The 22,359-nt window shown below is 42.8% G+C and overlaps 1 protein-coding gene across 1 annotated transcript; it reads left to right on the top strand.

Moving 5' to 3' along the window:
* Positions 1–803: 803 nt before the first annotated feature.
* Positions 804–20,028, top strand: LOC121545823 (coatomer subunit zeta-1-like). Its single transcript, XM_041856658.1, has 9 exons — positions 804–907; positions 3,790–3,858; positions 5,283–5,364; positions 5,826–5,917; positions 6,018–6,073; positions 6,163–6,240; positions 16,386–16,437; positions 17,307–17,345; positions 19,424–20,028. The coding sequence occupies exons 1-9, from the start codon at positions 890–892 to the stop codon at positions 19,469–19,471; spliced, it is 534 nt and encodes a 177-aa protein (XP_041712592.1). The 5' UTR covers positions 804–889; the 3' UTR covers positions 19,472–20,028.
* The last annotated feature ends 2,331 nt before the right edge of the window (positions 20,029–22,359 follow it).

Below are 22,359 nucleotides of genomic sequence, written 5' to 3' on the forward strand. Positions count from 1 at the left end.
TAATATACATTTATATTTATATTTGGAAAAATACATTCTATGACAAAAACGAAGAACTTCAATGGCAATGTGTCTTTCCCCTGAAAACAATATCACACTCACAATACTCCTTGTAATAACAGACAGAATTGATGTTCCTAACCAAAATGGAGGTTGACACGTAAACATTGATGCCATTCTGAATAGAGGGGAAACTCCATCACTAGTATGGTTTTCCAGATTGAAACTTCCCATAAGAAACAACCAGGATAATTAGGTTGGTTAATGTGGGATGATTCTTTAAAAAAAACTTTTTCATACAACATGACTGACTATACTCAGACAGACAATAGGAATCAAAGGGAAGAACAGAGGAGATGAAGCCAGAGAGGAATACAGTTGGCCTACCTCCATTACTGTATGCCTACCATGTAGGTTATACTGTATAATGCTGTAATGTAAAAACCTAAGGTTTGCAGTGGTGAAGTTGAAGCCTTATTTCGGCTATGTGGGATCACAGAGCAAGCTAGTGATATACCACCACCACTGCTTGCTGGAAATGTTACTGCCCAACTGCACAGTCCCTCCCTAACTTTGTTTCAATTGGCACAGTCAACTCCTCCAACCACAAACGTTGGCCCCTGGCCCTCAGAATTAAATCCTGCATAATAAATGATATGAGCAGGTAACACAATTGTTTCATTTACAGTCACAGAAACATTACATTCAACATTTATTCACCTTAATGGTATATACTGGATGGCAAATGCCTTGTACCTTTGTACTCTTGTGCTCAGTCGAGAATGTGTTTTGACTGACGCGGAATATCATCCAATGGGAGATCACATAAATATTTAGCTAGGCTGCTAACTAGCTAGGAAGGTTGCTAGCTAGGAACTATTGGAAGAATATGGATACTGTAATGCTGGTAACGTTTATGTTTTTTTTTAAATGTTATAATTCCTGATGTGAGTTATTAAAGTAACTTTGGCCACGCCACGAGAGATAATGTGTTTGCTGCCTGTCGAGAGATGGGAAGGAGATGTTAGCTAGCTAACTCGCCGGATGTTTTAGCAAACTAACTAGCTAGCTGACGTAGCCTTTACAACAGTGTAACGTTAGTAGCTAGCTAGCTAAATCAAAGACGGTACAGTATGTAGATTTATAAACTCTGTGGCTAAATCCTCTATCACTGGTCACAGTGCTTAGTAATGACAACTGTTTCCCGTTAGCGAATGTCACAATTTCTTGCTTCCTTACCTGCTATCATAGCTAGTTAGCTAACTAGTTGCTAATGTTAGCTAGCTATCTAATTAGCTAGCTAGTGATGACGTGTAACCATAGACAGAGAGGAAGAGGCGAAGCGAGAGCCCAACTCGGCCAAAAATCTGTCTTCTCCAGCAGGTGGCGTTGTTTCGTTTCATTCGCTCACCAATTGAGGAGTTTTTGTCTGGAGGTCACAGTATCGAATTTGGTCAACAATAAATGGAATGGTTTATTTGATCGAATATACGTTTTGTATTGCTTAGGTTGTTACGAGGGTACTGATATAAGTAGGACATGTGACATCCCACAACTTTGTGAAAAAACATTATGTCGGAGTTGTCTCGAGCGGGCTATTCATGACATGAGGCTGGTAGCATAGCATCTCTCTCGATTGAATACAGGCGGTTGACGTCAACAACCCTATATTCAAATGTCTTAAAATAATTAGATGTATCCACCAATCCAAAGAGCGGAATAAGCGGGAGCTTGACAGCCCACCAATGCCGCTTTGTGGACAACGACTTCCATTGTTTGGGCAGAGAGACATGGATATTGCCAGTATATGCATCATCTTTCCCATAGAACAGGGATGGGAAACTCCAGTCCTAAGGGGCCGGCGTGCTGTTGCACTTTTCCCCCATTCCTAGCAAACACAGCTGATAAAACGAATTGCATTCTAAACTAAAGATCATGATTAGTTGATTATTGGAGTGAGATGTGTTAGCAAAAGTGTGACAAATCAGGCCCAGAGGACTGGAGTTGCCCATCCCTGCCATGGGGAGGCAGGTAGCTTAGTGGTAAAGAGCGTTGTGCCAGTAACCGAAAGGTCGCTGGTTCTAATCCCCGAGCCGACCAAGTGAAAAATCTGTCGCTGTGCCCTTGAGCAAGGCACTTAACCCTAATTGCTCCTGTAAGTCGCTCTGGATAAGAGCGTCTGCTAAATGACTAAAATGCAAATAGAGAATGATAGAGGCCTCTAGTGGCCAAAAGGCTGTTTTAGCATGGGCAGCGTCTTTGAGGGCTTCCACCATTTTAAAGTAGTCAACTGGGTGGGGATTCCTACTAGTGATGGGAAGTTCGGCTCTTTTTACGGATCATTTAGACTAATTTCGTTCATTTGAGTCTGTAATGCCCAGAGCACGCAGGACCCCCTACTGGCGAGCGATGATCTGAAAACTCGAAAGAGTCATAATAATAATAATAATAATATGCCATTTAGCAGACGCTTTTATCCAAAGCGACTTACAGTCATGTGTGCATACATTTTTGTGTATGGGTGGTCCCGGGGATCGAACCCACTACCTTGGCGTTACAAGCGCCGTGCTCTACCAGCTGAGCTACAGAGGACCACGCGTCATGATTATACGAGTCTCTCGTTCATGTTTAAACAATGTACAATTGTTGATTGCTAGGTATACAAATAAGATTATTTCTTGATACATTTGAAACAAGGTCTAGTTGTGGCCGCAATCAGACTAAATTGTGAACGACTCTTGGCGGAATGCATTGCTTGACTGCCGTGAGGATGATAAGTAGCTTGACGACTCACACAAAATTATTCCGTTGCTCTGTCATTCGTTACATACTTCTCATTGCTGAGAAGAAACTAATATCCGTGGGCGTGGCGTAGCATTTGCCCGGAGCAAGGAGGCTGGGTAGCCAGGCCTGGTGATAAGCACAGTCGTTCGCGAACTGCAAACCCCAAACGATTCGTTTTCAAGTTCGAGTTTGTTGAGCAGAGGCTGTGTATGTTTTGGTTCTACAAAGCTGTGTCTATTGAAACATTCAATAATCAATTAATTAACCTCCTGAGTGGCGCAGTGGTCTAAGGCACTGCATCGCAGTGCTAACTGTGCCACTAGAGATCCTGGTTCGAATCCAGGCTCTGTCGCAGCCGGCCGCGACTGGGAGACTCATGGGCGGCGCACAATTCGTCCAGGGTAGGGGAGGGAATGGCCGGCAGGGATGTAGCTCAGTTGATAGAGCATGGCGTTTGCAACGCCAGGGTTGTGGGTTCAATTCCCACGGGGGGCCAGTATAAAAAAAATATGTATTCACTAACTGTAAGTCGCTCTGGATAAGAGCGTCTGCTAAATGACTAAAATGTAAATGTAATTGCAGTCATTCTTGCTCCATGCGATCAATTATCATGTCTATTTTCCTGTGTGCGTATGACAGACCATTGGTGATCGTAGCTCGTCTCTGGAGCCGCTGAGCCGGAGGAGTGTATTAATCCTGCTGTAGTACTCAGCACTAGCAGATCAAACAAACGACTAAAATGAAAGAGTCACTCAGAAAAATATGACTCTCGAGTCAGTAAAAAGAGTTGTTCAAAAATAATGAATAGTTTGTGAACTAGACATCACTAATTTCTATGGGTTGTAGTCTCAATGGCGCTGCCCATGCTGTCACAGACGTTATAATGGCACAGATATAAACATGAGTCCTCTATCTATCTCTATGTGTAACTTATCTTGGCACAGAGGAAGAGTATGCCCCCTCTCACTTATCTGCTACTCATGTCTGTGTACATCTGTCTAACAGGAACCATCTTTGTACACTGTGAAAGCAGTCCTCATTCTGGATAATGATGGAGAGAGGCTCTATGCAAAAGTAAGACTTTGATGATCAGGTGTGTTATACTGGGCTGGAACAAAAGCCTGCACACCCAGTAATTCAGGACCGAAGTTGGCAAGCACTGCTATGTAACTAATTATGTCATTATGTAATACCTAGCTGCATTAGCCTACCATTTGAAATGTACTAACAGGGTCAATCCATATGAATTCAATCACTTTTTGACAGCATCCCTTTTGATTTAAACAAAACTTTCCATACATCTTTTCCCATGGATGAAGTGGTCAGAAAGTGACTTGTTGGACCTGAATGCCAAAAAATTCAGGAGATAGAGGTGCTCAAAGTTTACCCATTTTGCATACCCCACCATACCATGAGACCTACATGTCTTCATCGCTGGAAAAAATAAACGGTTAAGTCTGATATCATTTAAAAGCTTACAAATAGGGTTGTCAAACTATTTTATTATTTCTTGAAAAATATTTATTTGAATACAAATTTAAATTGTTTAACCTTTAATGTAAATGATCTAATAACGCGTAAACTCCGATTTTTTTTCTTCTTCATATTCGCATATGTAGCTTAGACCCTACTTTAAATCATCGGAGGTGGAGGTGTTTGTGATGTGCCCGCCATCAGTTGAGATACAACATGCTCTTGAATACAGGGTGGGTGGCATTTCTATCATAGAAATATAATTCATAGACTGTACCTATCCCTCCAGACCACTGCAATTTAGCTGGTACACCATTGACATTTAAATTGATTATAACAATTTTAACTTCTAATTACTACCACAAAGATGGCCGCCGGTCCACCCACCATTGAATGTCAACTTAAATGGTAATGTCTATTTTATTATCTATATTTCTATGATTTCAATAGGTTTCCTATGGAGGATTGACAGTATAATTTAAAACAATGGATATTCCCATTCAAGTCAACATTCTCTGATGTACCGCCGGTACCATTTGAAAGTCAAAATTTCAATTTTATTCCCATTTTAGGACACCCACCCTGTATTCAAGAGCATGTTGTGTCTCAACCGATGGCGGGCACAACACAAAAACTTCAGATGACGTAACATAGGGTCTAAGCTACAACATATGTGAATGTGAAAAAAAAAGAGAAGATAGAGAAGACGTTTTTAGATAATTTAGGTGATTTTTTTTTTTTCAAGAATTCTAAATCAATCTCAACCGTTTATCTTTTCAAGACATGGATGTTTAATGGTATTGTGGGGTATGCACCTTTTATGTCATGAATGTTTTGGCATTCAGGTCCAAAAAGTCACTTTCTGAGCATTTCTACAATGGGCAAATATGTATGGAAGGTTACGATCAAATCAAAAGGGTGATTGACAAAAAGTGATTGAATTCAAATGGATTTACCCAACAACAAGAAATATTTGTGGTATCGATCCCCTCCTTCTATTCATGCTTTTAATGCTTTATTTACAGTATTATGATGACACATACCCTTCAGTGAAGGAACAGAAAGCTTTTGAGAAGAACATCTTCAGCAAGACACACAGGACAGACAGTAAGAAATGCATTTGAACACACACACGCACACACTAGTTATGTGCGGGTCAGCTTTGTTCACCCGCACCTGCCTGCAATTGCTAATAACCCATCCGCAACCGCCCAACTATATGTGATAAAGTGAAAAACTGAGGGCCGCACCTGACCCTAACCCACAAATATAGCAAATGCGCTGTACATTGACAGTGGGTGCAGGATTAGTTTTTACGCCTATTTTAGATAGGCCTATGTTTTGCTTATAATTTCCTACATTTTGGTAGGCTATTTGTCAGTCAACTTGTCTATAATTAGATACACATCTCTTCTGTCATTACTTGTTGCCCTAGAAGGCTAAATAAATCCTTGGTCACCAGAAAATTATTATGAGTCAACCCGCGCTTCACTAACACACACACACACAGGTCATTGTTTTACCTCTGTTTTGTTGTGTCTCATTGTCATGTTTCTGTGCCTACTCAGGTGAGATCGCTTTGCTAGAGGGCCTCACAGTCGTCTACAAGAACAACATTGATATTTTCTTCTATGTCATTGGAAGCTCACATGAAAATGAGGTCATCACATAATACATTAATTGTATGTTTCATTTCAGTGCACCCTGCCATGCTCTAAATAACTTTTTTGTTGTTTCTGTGTTTTGTTTCCCTCCAACAGTTGATGCTAATGGCTGTTCTAAACTGTCTGTTTGACTCACTTAGCCAAATGTTGAGGTGAGATCTAAAGCTTATTAAAGCACATATTTAGTCATCTATCATTAAAAGGCAAGCTTAAATTATTTCTCTGTTGTCTGTCTCTGTAGGAAGAATGTTGAGAGGAGATCTCTACTTGAAAACATGGAAGGTCTCTTTCTAGCTGTGGATGAAATTGTGGATGGAGGGTGAGTTCTATATCTTATACATTTACATTTGAGTCATTTAGCAGATCCTCTTATCCAGAGTGACTTACAGTTAATGCTTTCACCTTAAGGTAGCTAGGTAAGACAACAACATGTCATAGTAAGTACAACTTTTTCTCAATAAAGCAGCTAACAGTAAGGTCAGTGCTAGTAAAACAAGACAAGTGTGGGCAGTGGCGTGTATTCATGGTTGCCATGGGAAAATGTGTCCGCGCGAGCGAAACAGCGCCCCTCTGTCTCTGTATGTGTAGGGCATCTATATGATGCTGTCTGGTCCAAAAGAGTATGACATTTTTGCCGCCCGTAGCATTGAATGCAATGGATGCCAGCGAGCATTTGGCGTCCTTTGATTAAAAAAAAGTATAAAATAATAGCCAATCTGCGTTGAGCTAAACTGAGTGAGCTCAACAGTGAATGGTCCTGGCGCACCCAAAAAAAAAAAGTGTCAAGGGAAGCCAGTTTGGATTTGGCGTCACTCCTATCGCATCGAGAGCATACCCCATTGACAGAAACAACTTGAATTGTTGCATCTCGTTGTGTTGTTGTCCTCCAGTTGCAGCTAGCTAAAATTGGCCCTTCCCTAAATTAGCCATGGATGGAGATAGGGATTTGGACTTGTGGTTTTAATTAATTAACCGTACTGGCCAATGATTATAACGGCGGTTCTGATCCAACCATTAATTCATACATTGCGCCCCTGGCCTGAGAGGATTTTAGTTCAATATGTAGTTATAACGTTGCCCATGAAAGGAAGTTAGGCTAGCGAGCAAGCATAACAAAGCAAAAAATAAAAGCGTGATAGACTGTTTCGTCAACATGAAAGAGAGGAGGATGGCATTGGCGTTTCTCTACAAGTAGGGTGAGTCAACATGTTTTTCTATTTGAACGCACGCACATAAATCCGAAACATGGACAGCCAAATCATATTTAGCTGACGTTGACTGGACTAAATTGTTTTTGGTATGTTTTAGTTGTCAATGTATTAGACTAAGCAGAGGTGATTTGATTCTGTTGAAATGGTGCTGGTGTAGCCGGCGCGGTCTGCTCGTTGCCGACTACTGCGTTGTGTTCCGGTGCACTGAAGACAACACACTGGCGTACTTGAAGGCACTTTATTGTGTACAACTCTCTCAATCTGTTCAACATCAAAGAGAGAAAATGTTCAAAACTCTACCCTCGACCAGAATCCGCCTCTCCCAGCCGAATACAATGCAGACTCAGTATAATCACATTCAAAAATACAAGGAATAAAATACAACATCATTGGAAAATAAACATTGCATCTGGTGTATATCTTATGTATGTGTCATATTCATGTTATCTCTGCCAAAAACTCTGAGCTTTTAGCCTTTACATAATACTGTGCAACATGACATAAACCATCTTTCAAATAGGTAATACATACAGTAATATGCACGAAGCAACATGTAATCCTTCACATTTGAGCTTTTCAGTGCCATTAAACACTAATCAATACATGAAAACATTTTAAATGAACACATTTTTAACCTGATATAGGGAATACATACCTGTTCAACATCAAAGAGAGAAAATGTTCAAAACTCTACCCTCGACCAGAATCCGCCTAACATAAAAAGAACAACGTGAGCTTCGTCACAAGAGGATAGAATGATGATTGCTAACTTACAGCTAAACAGAACACGAGGTTAGCTAAGTTAGCAATTTCTCAACTCTCAAAAATGGCTATATTCACGACACAGCTTGATTAAATGTACGTACACTCATCATATAATATACATACAAGTTACTATGTGCACTGAAACGTTTTAGTTTTAACAGGTATATCAAGTTTATGTCACGCCGAAGTGAACACGTACCTCTCCCAGCCGAATACAATGCAGACTGAGAAAAGCATGACATCCCTCCGCATATAACCAAACCAACTCTAGAGGGCGCACTTACACAACTAACTCTCCCAATATCTGTAGACTACACGAAATGCTGAACAATACAATATTTTGGTGAAATCAACTCACAAAATAAAATAAAAAATAGAAAATGAACGGTTGCAAAAATCAGTAATTCTTTGACCTGTTACATTCACCCCTCTTTAATTTCACCAAAATCCTTCACACTTCGAGGGTGGAAAATAACCAAAAACATATAGAATAAATCTCTTGTCCACTTGGTCCAAGATAGCCCTGGGACTCCATTTCCCATATACAGCGTATAAAGCTACTTACAAAGTAAGTTAAAAGAAAACAGCAGTTGATCAGGCTACTGCCCCTTCTAGTGAATATGATGCCTTATACATCATATGAAATCTTGGAACACTTTCCCTCCAATATGAACATCTCATGACCCAGGTCATACTACTGGTAATAAAGAAAAATATCTTAATCTCAAAAATGTATCTAAAATAAAGAACGGAAAGACAGTGACCTTCTGACTCCTGTAACAAAACCCTTGGTGAGTGGTTTTTGCACCATGTTCTCTATCAAGCGATCGACTGCCTTAACAACCCTGCCAGTACGTGTTCTGACAACCTGACTTTCAAACCCTTGTACTTGGGAGGGTATCTGACTATCAATCAGTGTAACAGGTGAATTGACGTCCGAAGACCCTGTCTCATCTAAGTCAGGAACATCAACTGGGGCAACAGAGTCAGTGTCAGTCATGTGCAAATCAGGGGGGTCACTGGAATCCGACAAGTCTCCCACAGGTGAGCATTCATTTTCCCCTTGGCCTCTGACCTCTTCAGACTGGGCTCCCGTGGGTGTCAGCTGAACAGACCTCCTGGACAGAGAGCGGGGCGTCTCATTCTCCATCTCAGACTCATCAGCTTCTCCAATAGACTCAGAGTCAGAGGATGCGTTTAACCACGAACATGTACGGTCCTCAGAAGCGTCTACTGCTAGGCCACTCAAAGCATCAACAGAAGGAGGCTGAAACTCACTGGCCACATCCGAGGCAGCTCCATTCGTCTCTTCATCGCTTAGTTCTGGCATGGGCAAGAAGCTCACGTCCAACATCAAATTCCGATGAACAACTTTTGTTTTCCCACTTTCGTCTCTGACTTTGTAAACGTGAGTCTGAGGGTTCCGGTCTATGATGGTATACATAGTGGCTTCCCACTTATCCGCTAACTTCCTCTTCCCTCTCTCTGCTTTATTAGCTAACAAAACTCGGTCGCCAACGTTCAAGTGGGTTCCACGAACTCTCTTGTTGTAGCCATCAGCTTGATGTTGCTGTCCTTTCCTCGCATGCTGCTGAGCTATGTCGGCAGCCACATGGAGGTTCGCCATCAGTTTCTCTGCATAGGTCTTATAATTCACCACGACTGGATCCCTCAAGACTTGTTTGAAGACCATGTCTACTGGGAGTCTGGGCACTCGACCATACATCAAATAGAATGGAGGATATCCAGTTGTTTCATGAGTGGTGGCATTATACGCAAAAGTCAAAGTCTGTATCTGTTGGGCCCAGTGTTGCTTAGCTGTCAGGGGTAGGGCACGCAACATACTGCCAAGTGTCCTATTGAACCTTTCGGTTTGCCCATTTCCCATGGGATGGTATGCTGTTGTGTGTGTTTTCTTAATCCCTGTGAGGCTGAGGAGTTCAGCTATGAGTTTGCTTTCAAAATTGGCCCCTTGATCAGAATGTATTCGCTCTGGGAAACCGTAGATGCAGAATACGTTATCCCATAACTTCTTTGCTATTTGCTTTGCAGTTTGGTTTACGCAGGGAAAGGCATGAGCCAATTTTGTAAAGTGGTCTGTTATGACTAACACATCGACAGATCTTTGCTTACAGTCCTCAGCACTCCAAAAATCAATGCACACCAGCTCCATGGGTGCCGAAGTGCGAATGCTCTCCAAGGGAGCTCGGGCAGCTGGTTCAGGGGTCTTTGCAAGGATACAGCGTTGGCAGCATTTCACATATTCCTTGATGTCTCTTCCCATTTGCGGCCAGAAGAAACGCTGTCGGGCGAGGTGTGCTGTTCTAGCCTGCCCTTGATGCCCAGCGAAATCATGCACACCAGCGAGAGCTTTGGCCTTCAAGCTAGCAGGCAGCACAAACTGATACCTCTTCTCTCTGCTTAATGGGTCTTTGGTTACCCTATATAGGACTCCGTCCTGGACTTTTAGATGATGCCACTGCTTGCACAGTGTCTGGGTCGTAAGAGCTAACCTCCTCCTCCCTCGCCTAGGTGGTGGCTCACCCCTCTGAATGAGTGGCAGGACTTCCCTGATAACTGGATCTATTTCCTGGCTGTGCCTCAGCTCGCCGATGGAGAGGGCTGGAAGTGTGTCTTGTTCTGAGGGCACCGCCTGGGGAAGAGCATTGAGAAACTGTGTTGCTCTTATCTCTGCTCCCCTTTCCCACTCTACATGAGCTTCACAAGCAGATTTCACATGAGAGGGTTCTTGACTGCCGGCCAGCCTGTCTTGAGTGGGGTCCATAGTTACACAGCACCCTGCATCATGTGCCTGGAGACACTGGGTCTTACTCCGGAAGAGATCTTGGACTTTCTCCTCTTTGGTTCCCTCCGCCTCGGCCAAAAGACTTCCATAGGGCTCACTGATCAACCTTTGGCTCACTGATTTAGCAAACGGATCTCTACTCAGGGCATCTGCCACAATGTTCTTTACCCCAGGAATGTGTTTGATACTGAAGGTGTAGGGGAAAGCTTTGCCACCCACCTCTGTTCGCAAGCATCAAGTTTTGGTTTGGTCATTATATAGGTCAAAGGATTATTGTCGGTCCACACTGTAAAAGTGTGGCCTTTCAACCAGTGACTGAATTTTTTCACAAACACTCCATTTGAGCGCCAAGAACTCCAGTCGGTGAGCAGGATACCTCTTTTGTGAGCCAGTGAGGGTCTTGCTGGCAAAGGCGATCGGGCGTGCCTTCGTTTCTCCTTCTGGTATCTGGGACAGAACCGCCCCAAGGCCATCAAGAGACGCATCAATGGACAGAACCAAGGGCTTAGTAAAGTCTGGATGGCTAAGGACCACACAATTCAGGAGCTTCTCCTTAAGGCCGGCGAAAGCTGAATCGCAGTCAAGGGTCCAATCCGCAGGTTTGAGCTTTCTGTAGACTCCCGCATTCTGACTGTACTTCCCGGCCTTTCCTCTCCGTTTCTGGCCAGCTGTGAGAGCAAACAGGGGTTTTGCGATGGAGGAGCAATTTGGTATGTAGTGTTGGTAATAAAATACCATCCCCAGGAACGACTTCACTCTGCGAACTGAAGGAGTGCAGCCATCATCTTCCATCAAGTCCCTCTTTGACATTTTGGTGATGACCTCGACCTTCTCTGGGTCAACAGCAACACCGTCACTGTCAACGATGTGTCCGAGAAACTTCACAGATCTCCGCAACAGATGGCATTTCTTTGGACTCAACTTTAGATTGTGCTCCCGTAGCCTCTGGAAAACAACCTCTAATCTGCTGAGGGCCTGCTGTTCATTGGGGGCAAATATCAAGAGATCATCTAGGTAGCACAAGAGACTGCTGAAGTTAAGATCGCTAAAGATACTCATCATCATCCTCATGAAGGACGCTGGACTGTTGCAAAGCCCCTGTGGCATTCTGTTATACTCGTGCAGGCCTAATGGTGTTGTGAAGGCGGTATACTTTTTGTCCTCCTCATGCATGGGCAAGTTATAAAATCCAGACGTGAGGTCCATGGTGCTGAAGACAGCATTACCGCCAAGGGCAGCCAAGCAGTCCGATTGATGGGGCAAAGGATGAGCATCCTTGATAGTTCTTGCATTCAGCCATCGAAAGTCTGTGCATATCCGGAGGTCGCCATTTTTCTTCCAAACCATCACGAGTGGAGAAGCATATTCACTCATTGATTTCCGTATGATTTCCTGTTCCTCCATCTCGGTGAGAACTTGGCGCAGCTTTTGATAGTGGGCTGGCGGCACTCTGCGATATGGAAGACGGAAGGGACGGTCGTCAGTGAGGCGGATCCTATGGGCAAAGCCCTTGGCTTCTCCACAGTCAAGATTATGCTTTGAAAATATATCCTGATATTTCTCCAGCAATGTCACAAGTTGGAGCTTGGTGGAGGGGCTCGCTTCACAATGATCAATGTCGACATTTCCTAGACCAGACTTCTGCAGTCTGTCTTTCAGGTCACCGTTGTCGTCCTGTTTCACATGAGTCACTCCAACAGAGCCAGCATCACTCTGACAGGAACCCTGGAACAGTGTGAGATCTTCAGCTGCAACACAAGTAGAGACGTCCGCAAGCTTGCTGTTCCTTTTCAGTGTGAGTGGTTTGTCTGAGATATTAGTGACTTTCATGGGAGTCCAGCCATCTCCCCATAACGGTGTTACCACTCTCCCCACCATAATGCCCCGAGGCACACACCTGGAGGTTGTAGGCTCCACCATAACTGTACTCCCAGGTGACTTGGGTATATTACTTGGCAGTCTTCCCCACAGCAGGTACTCTTGTTTGGGAAGGAGAGTCACCGCCTGAGTTAGCTTCACTGTCCCTACTTTTCCTGGGACATCTTCACCCCTCCATCTTGTGAGACTGGTCATCATTTCTAGAAACTGTTCGCCATCTGGAGACCCTTTTGTGTTGCTCGAGATAAGTGTCCAATAACTGTTCTCGTTTTCAGCTGATGCAGTACACGTTTCAACATGTTGGTGCCTACTATTATGTCGTCTTTCTGACCAGTGATCACCAGAACTGGGACCATGCACTTTACCCCATACAGACTTAGTTCCATGTCATACATGCACTTGGGGCGCACTTGTACTCCTCCACAGCCAACAAGGATGATATGCTGTGAGAGTTCTTGATGTGGGGTCAAGACGCTATCCGATAGTAGTCTCTGCTCTGCCTCTTCACTTATCGTGCAGGCCATTGAGCCTGTATCGAGGAGCCCTTGCAACTGAGCACAGCCATTAACTGTCACCGGTGCGTGAAATAACTCACTGAACGTCTCAACTCTGTGAATATTCTGAACAATTACCGTGCAATTATCAGACATTGCTTTACAGACATTGACATACATCTCCTTCAATTCTTCACTTTCTTCAAGGGTTGAATCTTCAACGCTCACACATCCCCTTTCCGTATGTGAGCTATCTAGTTTAAACTGGCTCCAACTTGCTCAGAGTTAGGTGGTGTGTGCGCTAACTGTGGCTGAGCGTTAATTCTTGGCCGGCGCTGTTGGCATTCTCTCTTCCAGTGGCCGGGCTTGTAACAGCCCATACAGAGGTTCGCCTGTCTACAGTGTGCAGTAGTTGAATGTTCGGCAGACTGACAGACTTTACATCTACTCTGAACAATGGCTGCTGGCCCCCTGCTTGGTGGCACGACTGCTGTTGTGTGTGCCGTCTGCTCTAGCACACGGTCCAGCAAGCCAATGAGAGACTGCATGCAGATGCTCTCTGTCTGAGGAGAGGATGGAAGCCCCATTGCCTTTGGGTAACCAGTAAGGTCTGTTGGGTTTTCAGCAGCGACTGTCTCTGTGGTTAATGCCTGAGCATGTGCACCAATGTTCTTTGGCCGATAAGATTTGGCTTGACACATTGTTCTAGCCTCTCTCTGATGTTCAACGAGGTGTTCATGAATCTCATTTGCTGTCCACTTTTCAGCTGTTTTGCACTTTAGGACACTTGCAAGAGCGGGGTCGGGACAGTGTTTCACCAGCATCATTGTGACTTCGTGAGAGGGGTCCTCAATGTTTCGCCCCTGCCTTCTCAGACACTCATCTGCGACATCCACAGCCTTGTTCAAGCGTATCCAATAGTCCATGGGACTTTCTCCAGCCAGAGGAAGTGTGTTATAGAAATCTGCTAAAGGCATAGAGGAGTAGGTTAACTCACTGAAATGTTGTTTCAGAATATCAAAGACGAGCTTGGAGTTCTCAGCTGGCTGCAGCGATGGCATACTGCGCAGGGTAACTTTAACAATGTCTCTAGCCTTTCCCATTAGTCTTGACATTATCTCCTGGGAGTGCTCTTGCGGGTGTACACCCCTCTTATTCAGGTAAACGCTCATAATCTCTTCCCACTCATGCACTGTGTGTTTGTCTGTTCCATCACCCCTGAAGTACGGCGGCTCTTTGACATCTGTCTTCATGACTAACTTTACTCCTGTCATGTTCAAATCAGACTGTCCATATCCTAAGTTCAGGCTAGGCGTAGGAGTGGTTTGGTTATCTGCACTACCAACAGATCTCTGTAATTGGCTAGCAATGTTCTCTCCTATTTCATGAGCTAACTGTGTGATGAGACTCCCTAGGTCTGCAGAACTCACATGTGAACTAGACACTGGCTGACGTGGAGAATGTTCATCTGTTTGGGTGTGAGTGTATGAAAATGCAGGACAGCCCACTGAACTAACGCTGCTTGCAATGTCTGCAGCATCTCCAACACTAAATGGTGTCTGCGCATCCTTGCCATCAGCCATTTTTTTTTTTTTTTTTTTAAATAGAAAGTTGTAATAGACTATGGTAATGATATGTGAATCACCAGAACATGTGAATATGAAAAAAATAATTGTACAATGATAGAAGTAGCTGAGGTAAGCAATTAAGAGCTACAATTTACACATTAATGTTTGCCCTTATACTTGTAACATTCCGAAGAGGTTCCTACTCGTCACAGCAACCACCGGCGATCACCCTGGCGATGATCTGAAGCGAAGATAATCCGGGTCACGGCACCAATGTAGCCGGCGCGGTCTGCTCGTTGCCGACTACTGCGTTGTGTTCCGGTGCACTGAAGACAACACACTGGCGTACTTGAAGGCACTTTATTGTGTACAACTCTCTCAATCTGTTCAACATCAAAGAGAGAAAATGTTCAAAACTCTACCCTCGACCAGAATCCGCCTCTCCCAGCCGAATACAATGCAGACTCAGTATAATCACATTCAAAAATACAAGTAATAAAATACAACATCATTGGAAAATAAACATTGCATCTGGTGTATATCTTATGTATGTGTCATATTCATGTTATCTCTGCCAAAAACTCTGAGCTTTTAGCCTTTACATAATACTGTGCAACATGACATAAACCATCTTTCAAATAGGTAATACATACAGTAATATGCACGAAGCAACATGTAATCCTTCACATTTGAGCTTTTCAGTGCCATTAAACACTAATCAATACATGAAAACATTTTAAATGAACACATTTTTAACCTGATATAGGGAATACATACCTGTTCAACATCAAAGAGAGAAAATGTTCAAAACTCTACCCTCGACCAGAATCCGCCTAACATAAAAAGAACAACGTGAGCTTCGTCACAAGAGGATAGAATGATGATTGCTAACTTACAGCTAAACAGAACACGAGGTTAGCTAAGTTAGCAATTTCTCAACTCTCAAAAATGGCTATATTCACGACACAGCTTGATTAAATGTACGTACACTCATCATATAATATACATACAAGTTACTATGTGCACTGAAACGTTTTAGTTTTAACAGGTATATCAAGTTTATGTCACGCCGAAGTGAACACGTACCTCTCCCAGCCGAATACAATGCAGACTGAGAAAAGCATGACATCCCTCCGCATATAACCAAACCAACTCTAGAGGGCGCACTTACACAACTAACTCTCCCAATATCTGTAGACTACACGAAATGCTGAACAATACAATATTTTGGTGAAATCAACTCACAAAATAAAATAAAAAATAGAAAATGAACGGTTGCAAAAATCTGTAATTCTTTGACCTGTTACACTGGAATAGTGGAGGCAGCTCCTGTTTTCTTTGCGACTTGCGGTAACTCTCGGTGGAATAGTTTAGTGGTCCGAATATGTCGGAAACATTAACTTGCTTGACCATGTTGTAGGTCATGTAACTGTTTGTTACATGCAATATGCTTTGTGGACTTCACCGGACAGAGGTTTCTCTCCGGTTTTGTGATGAAACAAAGGTGTGGTTGAAGTTATTGTCTCGGCCTTTAGGCCTATATATCACGGTGGCAAGACATGAACTAACAGGTTATAGAGCAAACAACGCAATTATCACAACACAGGTTGTAATATGGCTTTTGTTTCTGGTTTCCCCAGTGATTTTACCCACACACCGCTACTGAGTGTGGGTCCAGTGTGGCCCTCTGTCTTTGCACAGTGTGTGAGTGATAACAAGCTTCTCCCTGCTGTTTCCTACAGAGTGATTCTGGAGAGTGATCCTCAGCAAGTGGTCCACCGTGTGGCTCTATGGGTAAGTAAAGGTCTCTCTCCTCTCCTCCCCTCCCTAGAAAGTACTCTTCACTCAACCTAGTGGACCCTAATGGAACATGTTCTGAGTATTGTTGCTGTTGTGTGACCAGGAGCTAAGGCCACCAGGGCCTAAAATGAACACCAGCCACATGTGGGTAGATTTTGGCATCTTAATAGACATCTTAATGTAAATTTCACCAGTCACATTGGCGGGTGGTCAGGGCTCCACAGTGCGAGCATTTCACCCGCATTTGTGAATAAAAAGTCAAGTATGATCACATTTATAGTAAAATAAATGCTGTAGTAGCTGTTTTCAAAGTATTTCTGCCGTTTTGTTTCATAGCTGGTAAATTAATCGCACAAAATCAAATAACTATGAATCCTATATAGCCTATCCCACCTTGCACGGAAACACTGCCTGGCTGGGGGCTGTGCACAGGTGAAATTAAATTTTACTGAAGTGAGACTGTCCTTGGTTTCTTGGCTATTTACATTGTTTTGTTCACAAGCTAGGTTGTTTTTCTATGTTTGAGTTTCAACTGCCAGGAAAGAGAAGACAATGCTTCTACTAGTCAGATGAAATTTCACAGGCACAAACATAACTTTTTTTTGTCTGATCTGTGATATTTTGGTTAAAAGACTCAGATCACAAAAAATAAACAATTATTCAATATGCCACATTAGTTACTTCTTACTAGTAATATTGTTTTAGAAACATTACAAAGCATGCTCATCCGTTTTGTTGGTATAATTTTAGCGGCAAAAAAATAGTGGTTGGTAGATTTTTTTAATCTACCTACCACAGTGGCTAGTGGACCAAAAAGTGAATGTTATGCCCTGAAGGCCACTATGTGTTGTGCTCTCCTACAGGGGGAAGATGTGCCTTACTCAGAGCAGACTGTCACCCAGGTAAGAAAAACAGCCCTAATTACCTCATTCATCTCAACATACTACATTGCTCAGTGTGGAATATGCTCCATTGCATTATTGACTCTCCACTCTCCTGAGACTTAAGGTGTGTCCCAAAGGGCACCCTTTTCCCTATGTAGTCCACTACTTTTGACCGGGGCCCATAGGATTCTGGTCAAAAGTAGTGCACTATATAGGGAATAGGGTGCCATTTTGGACACAAGCTTAGAGCGGGGCCCAGTGTCCTAGCTTGGAAATCCAGACTGAATCACGCTACATTTCACCTCATGTTTCATTTCACTAATTTAGTGACAATGGAGTGAAACAAAAACAAAAACTGTGCTGAATTCAGTCTGGATTTCCAGGCTACCAATGTCCCTCTCATCTACAATAAGGGCATGTTGATGATCAGCATACTTCACCTTCTCCAATCCTACTGTGTTGCTTTCACACTTCCTTAATCCTTTTGGATGTAAACCACACAATTGGAAATGATTGGCTGGTGGTACGGTAGCCAGTGGCGGTTCCATCGTGTGCACACGCCTGTGTGTCTGAGTTTAGCTCCTCTCCTGATTAATGTTCTCATTTAAGAGGCCTGTGACAGGCTGCCATCCCTTCTCTCTCTCTCCCTGTCTACTGATTAATGGCTGGCTGTCTTACTCATGCTTTATGGTTATGGTTCTGCTTTCCTTCAATGAATTAAGATGATTAATTAATTCCTGCATATTTTCCTTTACTGGCATTACTCATCTTCCTCCATCCAGCCTTTGTGAAACGTTATGTTGAGGTCAATTTAATTATTGAATTTTTGGGTGAATCATATAGTCTCCCTCCACTTCCTTAAAATGGTCAATTGGTCTTCTTCTAAACCAAGGTGGATGGGATTAGATTAATTCGATGGATTAATTCGGTGGATTACATTCATTTTGTTTTGATAAGGACAGTCTCGTTTTGAAGTTCAATTTTTTTATAACTACTGTGTGTACAATGCAGGAGACGCAGCTGCTTGCACCAACGAGGGGTAGGGTCTACCCTATCCCTGTTCTAATATTTGTTGGCTACATCTGTGTGTCACCTTCAGCATTCAGATTTTTGTCAAATGGCTTTCGCAATATTAAATCATAGGCTTTATTAATTGAGGGACAAGCAATGTAATTTGCTGGGTCATTGTTACCAAATGCGCTGTAGAAAATTGTGTGTTTACGGGTGGCGCTGTGTATGCTACCGGAGTGGACACTTATATCTTGCTGATTGCACATCTAACTGCTGATTGGGGCTTTTCGATTGCCAGGTTCACCATACAAAATATTTTTGGTAGTTCTGCTTTAAACAGTCAGTGCATTTGGTCATTTACATGAACAGGGTAATGGTGTAATTTCATAACAAGAACAGCAATAATCTTTGCAAGCCTCACTGCTCTGAACTCTAGACAAGAGCAGCTCTCCTTAGTAAGGTTCCAATGGTCAAAACCATTTGGTTTTGAGATGAGGGTGAAATCCAAAACGGTTATATTAATTTCTAAAGATAGATATTGACATATTACTAGATCAAAACATTTTAATATGCTATATGACAAGTTAATCAGTGGGTGATGAGGATTTCAGATTAAAAGTGTGGGGACAAAAACATAAATCCCCCCCCAATCTGATTGTGGTAGATTCTCAGTCTGCCCTATGGCTCAGCTCACACACTACATCACACACACACACACACAGGGCCACTCAAAGAAGTCAGCTCAGACAGATCCAGCTCCTGAGCTCCATCAGTATCAGATATTCATTTAGAATGGAAAATGAATGTGTTCATGCAACAATTGTTAGTGCGTCGACCCGAATCGCATCGATTCGTTCCACTAATCAAATCGCACCGAATTGTTTCAAACTAAACGTATTGTTCCTGTATCGTATCGGAGCCCATGTATCTAGATGCGTATTGAATCGTGCTTGTAAGGAGAGATGCACATCCCTATAAAATGGATGTCGTAAACACATGTTGGAGGCTTATTACAAAAACAGGTGTGTTTGTATGTTTACTTGTGTTGGTATGATCTGTTTTATAAGGCCAGTTTTCATCCACAGGTGCTGCAGTCTGCCAAGGAACAGATCAAATGGTCTCTGCTACGATAGGACCTGTCGACTCCCCGGTTCAACTCCCCTCATCTAACACTGTACCACCATTATCCATGGCTCCTCTCTCTGTGATGACATCTCTTCCCCTGTGCTCATTACTCACCATTCCTCCAATCAGGGCTGACGAGAGGATGATCTCTCAGCCAGTCAGACACTGCCAGGGCAAGGGATATCTTAGAGTTTCGTCTGTCTGAATCGATCATTTCTATAATTTGTGTGTCTTTACTGTAAAGGTGTATTCTTCTGATATCTAGCTGTAACGCTAGCTATGACAGATATTGGATGGTAGTGTGTCCATACATTCCAGTTGCTTGGTTTGCGTTTTCTTCCACAGACCCTAACCATTTCAGTTGACAGCTTCATGCCCCTCATCTCTGATAACAATACATGTGTTAACAATAGTACAGACCATAGAAATAACTCCTTTCTAATTCTATGGTCCAGACATGTGGTCAGATCAGGCAACATCGTTGTTAGTCACTCTGTGCTCTTCAGAGTACTGTATAAACTCAGTCATTTAAATCTTTTGAATAAAAACATTTATAGACACTGAAGCTTCGACTACTATGATATTTTGTGGTTGGTTATGTTCTTGATCGCCCTATTGATCTTGTCACACATCGAAATATGTTAATGTAAGGTTTTTATAAAAACTACGGTAGCCACTATAAAATATAAATATGCTCCATTACACTGTATACGGTCTGATATACCACAGCTGTCAGTCAATCAGCATTTTCAACATTTACATTTTAGTAGACGCTCTTATCCAGAGCGACTTACAGTTAGTGAGTACATACATTTTCATACTTTTTCATACTGGCCCCCCGTGGGAATCGAACCCACAACCCTGGCGTTGCAAACACCATGCTCTACCAACTGAGCTACACGGGACATTTAAGGGCTCAAACCACCCAGTTTATAATACACTGTAGATTATGTGGAACTTCAGTCCACTTGAATCATGTACTGTTTCCTCAGTTGCAGCATTCCCATGTCAGACCATGTATTTCCAGAGAACTTGGCTAGCCACACAGGGAGGGACTCACAGCTAAAGCAAGGGCTCCATCTCCTGGTTGATGTGTCAAAACACATTCCTGAGGTAAATTATTTAGATGTAACTGAATGCGTCTTTAATGAGACAATTTCAGTTAATGTTATGTATTTAGGTGCTGATGAATACTGTAAGACATGTTTTTATCTTGAGTTCCTTGGTACCTAGATTTCCCTTGGTAATCTCACTGCACATCCAATCCATGTCAAATTGAGCAGTAGAGAGATGAATTGCATGGTTTATTTTGTAGAGCGCCCCCCCCCCAACACTAATTTTAATGCAAATGAAAGATGCCCTCCAGAGAAATGGGTGTGGAATCAGGCACTATATCATGTTCTTTTAGTGGCTGCATTCCTCTAGCACTGCTGGGTTGTATTCATAAGGGCACGCAAATGAAACGTTGTAAAACTTTTCGCAATGGAAATCGATATTAAGAATTATATTAAGAAGTCCAGATGGTCCCTCCCTGTTTGTCTGTTTGGTGCCTATTGACCCTAGTGTAGTTACACGCGTTCTCAATCTGACTTCTATAAGGTATTTGATGCAAACTGAGATGTGCACCATGTTTCATAACTGGTTTACCATTTATGACCATGTCTAATGTGAACCGTATTGGATCAGTATATCATCACGCATCAGTATATCATCAGTACGATAATACAATGGCTTTAGTCTATCATATATATTTTTTTAAAGGCTTGAGAATGTTATAGATTTTCCCTCTGTGTCTTGAATGTACTCACTCACACAGCCTGTTGTATATTGACAACCCCAGCGTGTACAGACCCATCTTTAGGACAGAGAGCATGTACTGCTACTGCTAATGGACAGTGGATGGATGGCTGGATGAGGTTGCTGTTCACCTCGGGCTCCCTTATCTTTTCGATTCTCTCTATCTTTAATGAGGATTTGGCTCAGATATCAAAGGCGGAAAGAGATGAAGAGAGAGAGAGATGAAGGGAGCGTTCAATTAATGTCCTAATATCCAGTCAGATCAGAGGAGTTTGACAATACCGACACTCACAATCTTGTTAAAGGAGAAGTAAAAATGGGGCAAGGTTGTGTTTCATAGAACAACAGTTCTCAAACCTGCTAGTGAGGTCTTATAAGCCTTTACCTAGACATAATTGTCCTTTTTGTTAAAATATTTGCTTATTAGACCTGCTCAGACACAATGCCACTGTTGTTGTCGATCAATTACAAGGCTCGAGCCCACCACACACCCCTGACTGTTTTACGGCGTGTTATGTACAGCGTGTCAACCGTGGTGTTTCAAACTATTATACTCATTCCTGTATAATTAATATAAATTACCTCTATGGCGTTTTACGATGAAAGATAATTATCCAATGAAAGATAGTCATTGACTGCCCCAAGGTGCTGCCAGCCTGCCCGCCCGCCGGTGTAATATCTAGTTGGAAGTGAGCGGACGGCAGGACACATACTCAGTGACTGGGACATATAGAATATCTAGATGAAAACTATGTGAGTGAATGGCAGGACAGGAGGTACCAATGTGTGTTTGTGCGTGCTGGATCCATTTGAATTGTTTCCTTCCCTTCCTCCCCTGCTGGGCGAGGACACAGTGAGATGAATCGAAGCACTTACGGCAGTACTGCTGTCTAGATCTGCTGCTGTCTAACCTTGTCCTCTTTAACCTTCACATCTCCTGATTCCCCTCCCCTGAAATCACACACTGACTGGGACATATACTATAGGTTGAGCTTCAGTATCAGCAGACTGATTTGATATTGGAGTGAATAAATAGCATGGTACCAGTGATGGTAACACAACTGTCAGTCATGGCATCTTTGTATCCACTTCAACACAG

The sequence above is a fragment of the Coregonus clupeaformis genome, chromosome 30, assembly GCF_020615455.1.
Source record: "Coregonus clupeaformis isolate EN_2021a chromosome 30, ASM2061545v1, whole genome shotgun sequence".
In the NCBI taxonomy this organism is placed as follows: domain Eukaryota; kingdom Metazoa; phylum Chordata; class Actinopteri; order Salmoniformes; family Salmonidae; genus Coregonus; species Coregonus clupeaformis.

What these genes read in the sequence shown, in the direction of transcription:
- LOC121545823 (XM_041856658.1), top strand. An exon ending in TCCACCGTGTGGCTCTATGG is followed by an intron (nt 16,438 to 17,306) that starts GTAAGTAAAGGT and finishes GCTCTCCTACAG; the next exon opens with GGGGAAGATGTGCCTTACTC. An exon ending in CAGAGCAGACTGTCACCCAG is followed by an intron (nt 17,346 to 19,423) that starts GTAAGAAAAACA and finishes TTTCATCCACAG; the next exon opens with GTGCTGCAGTCTGCCAAGGA.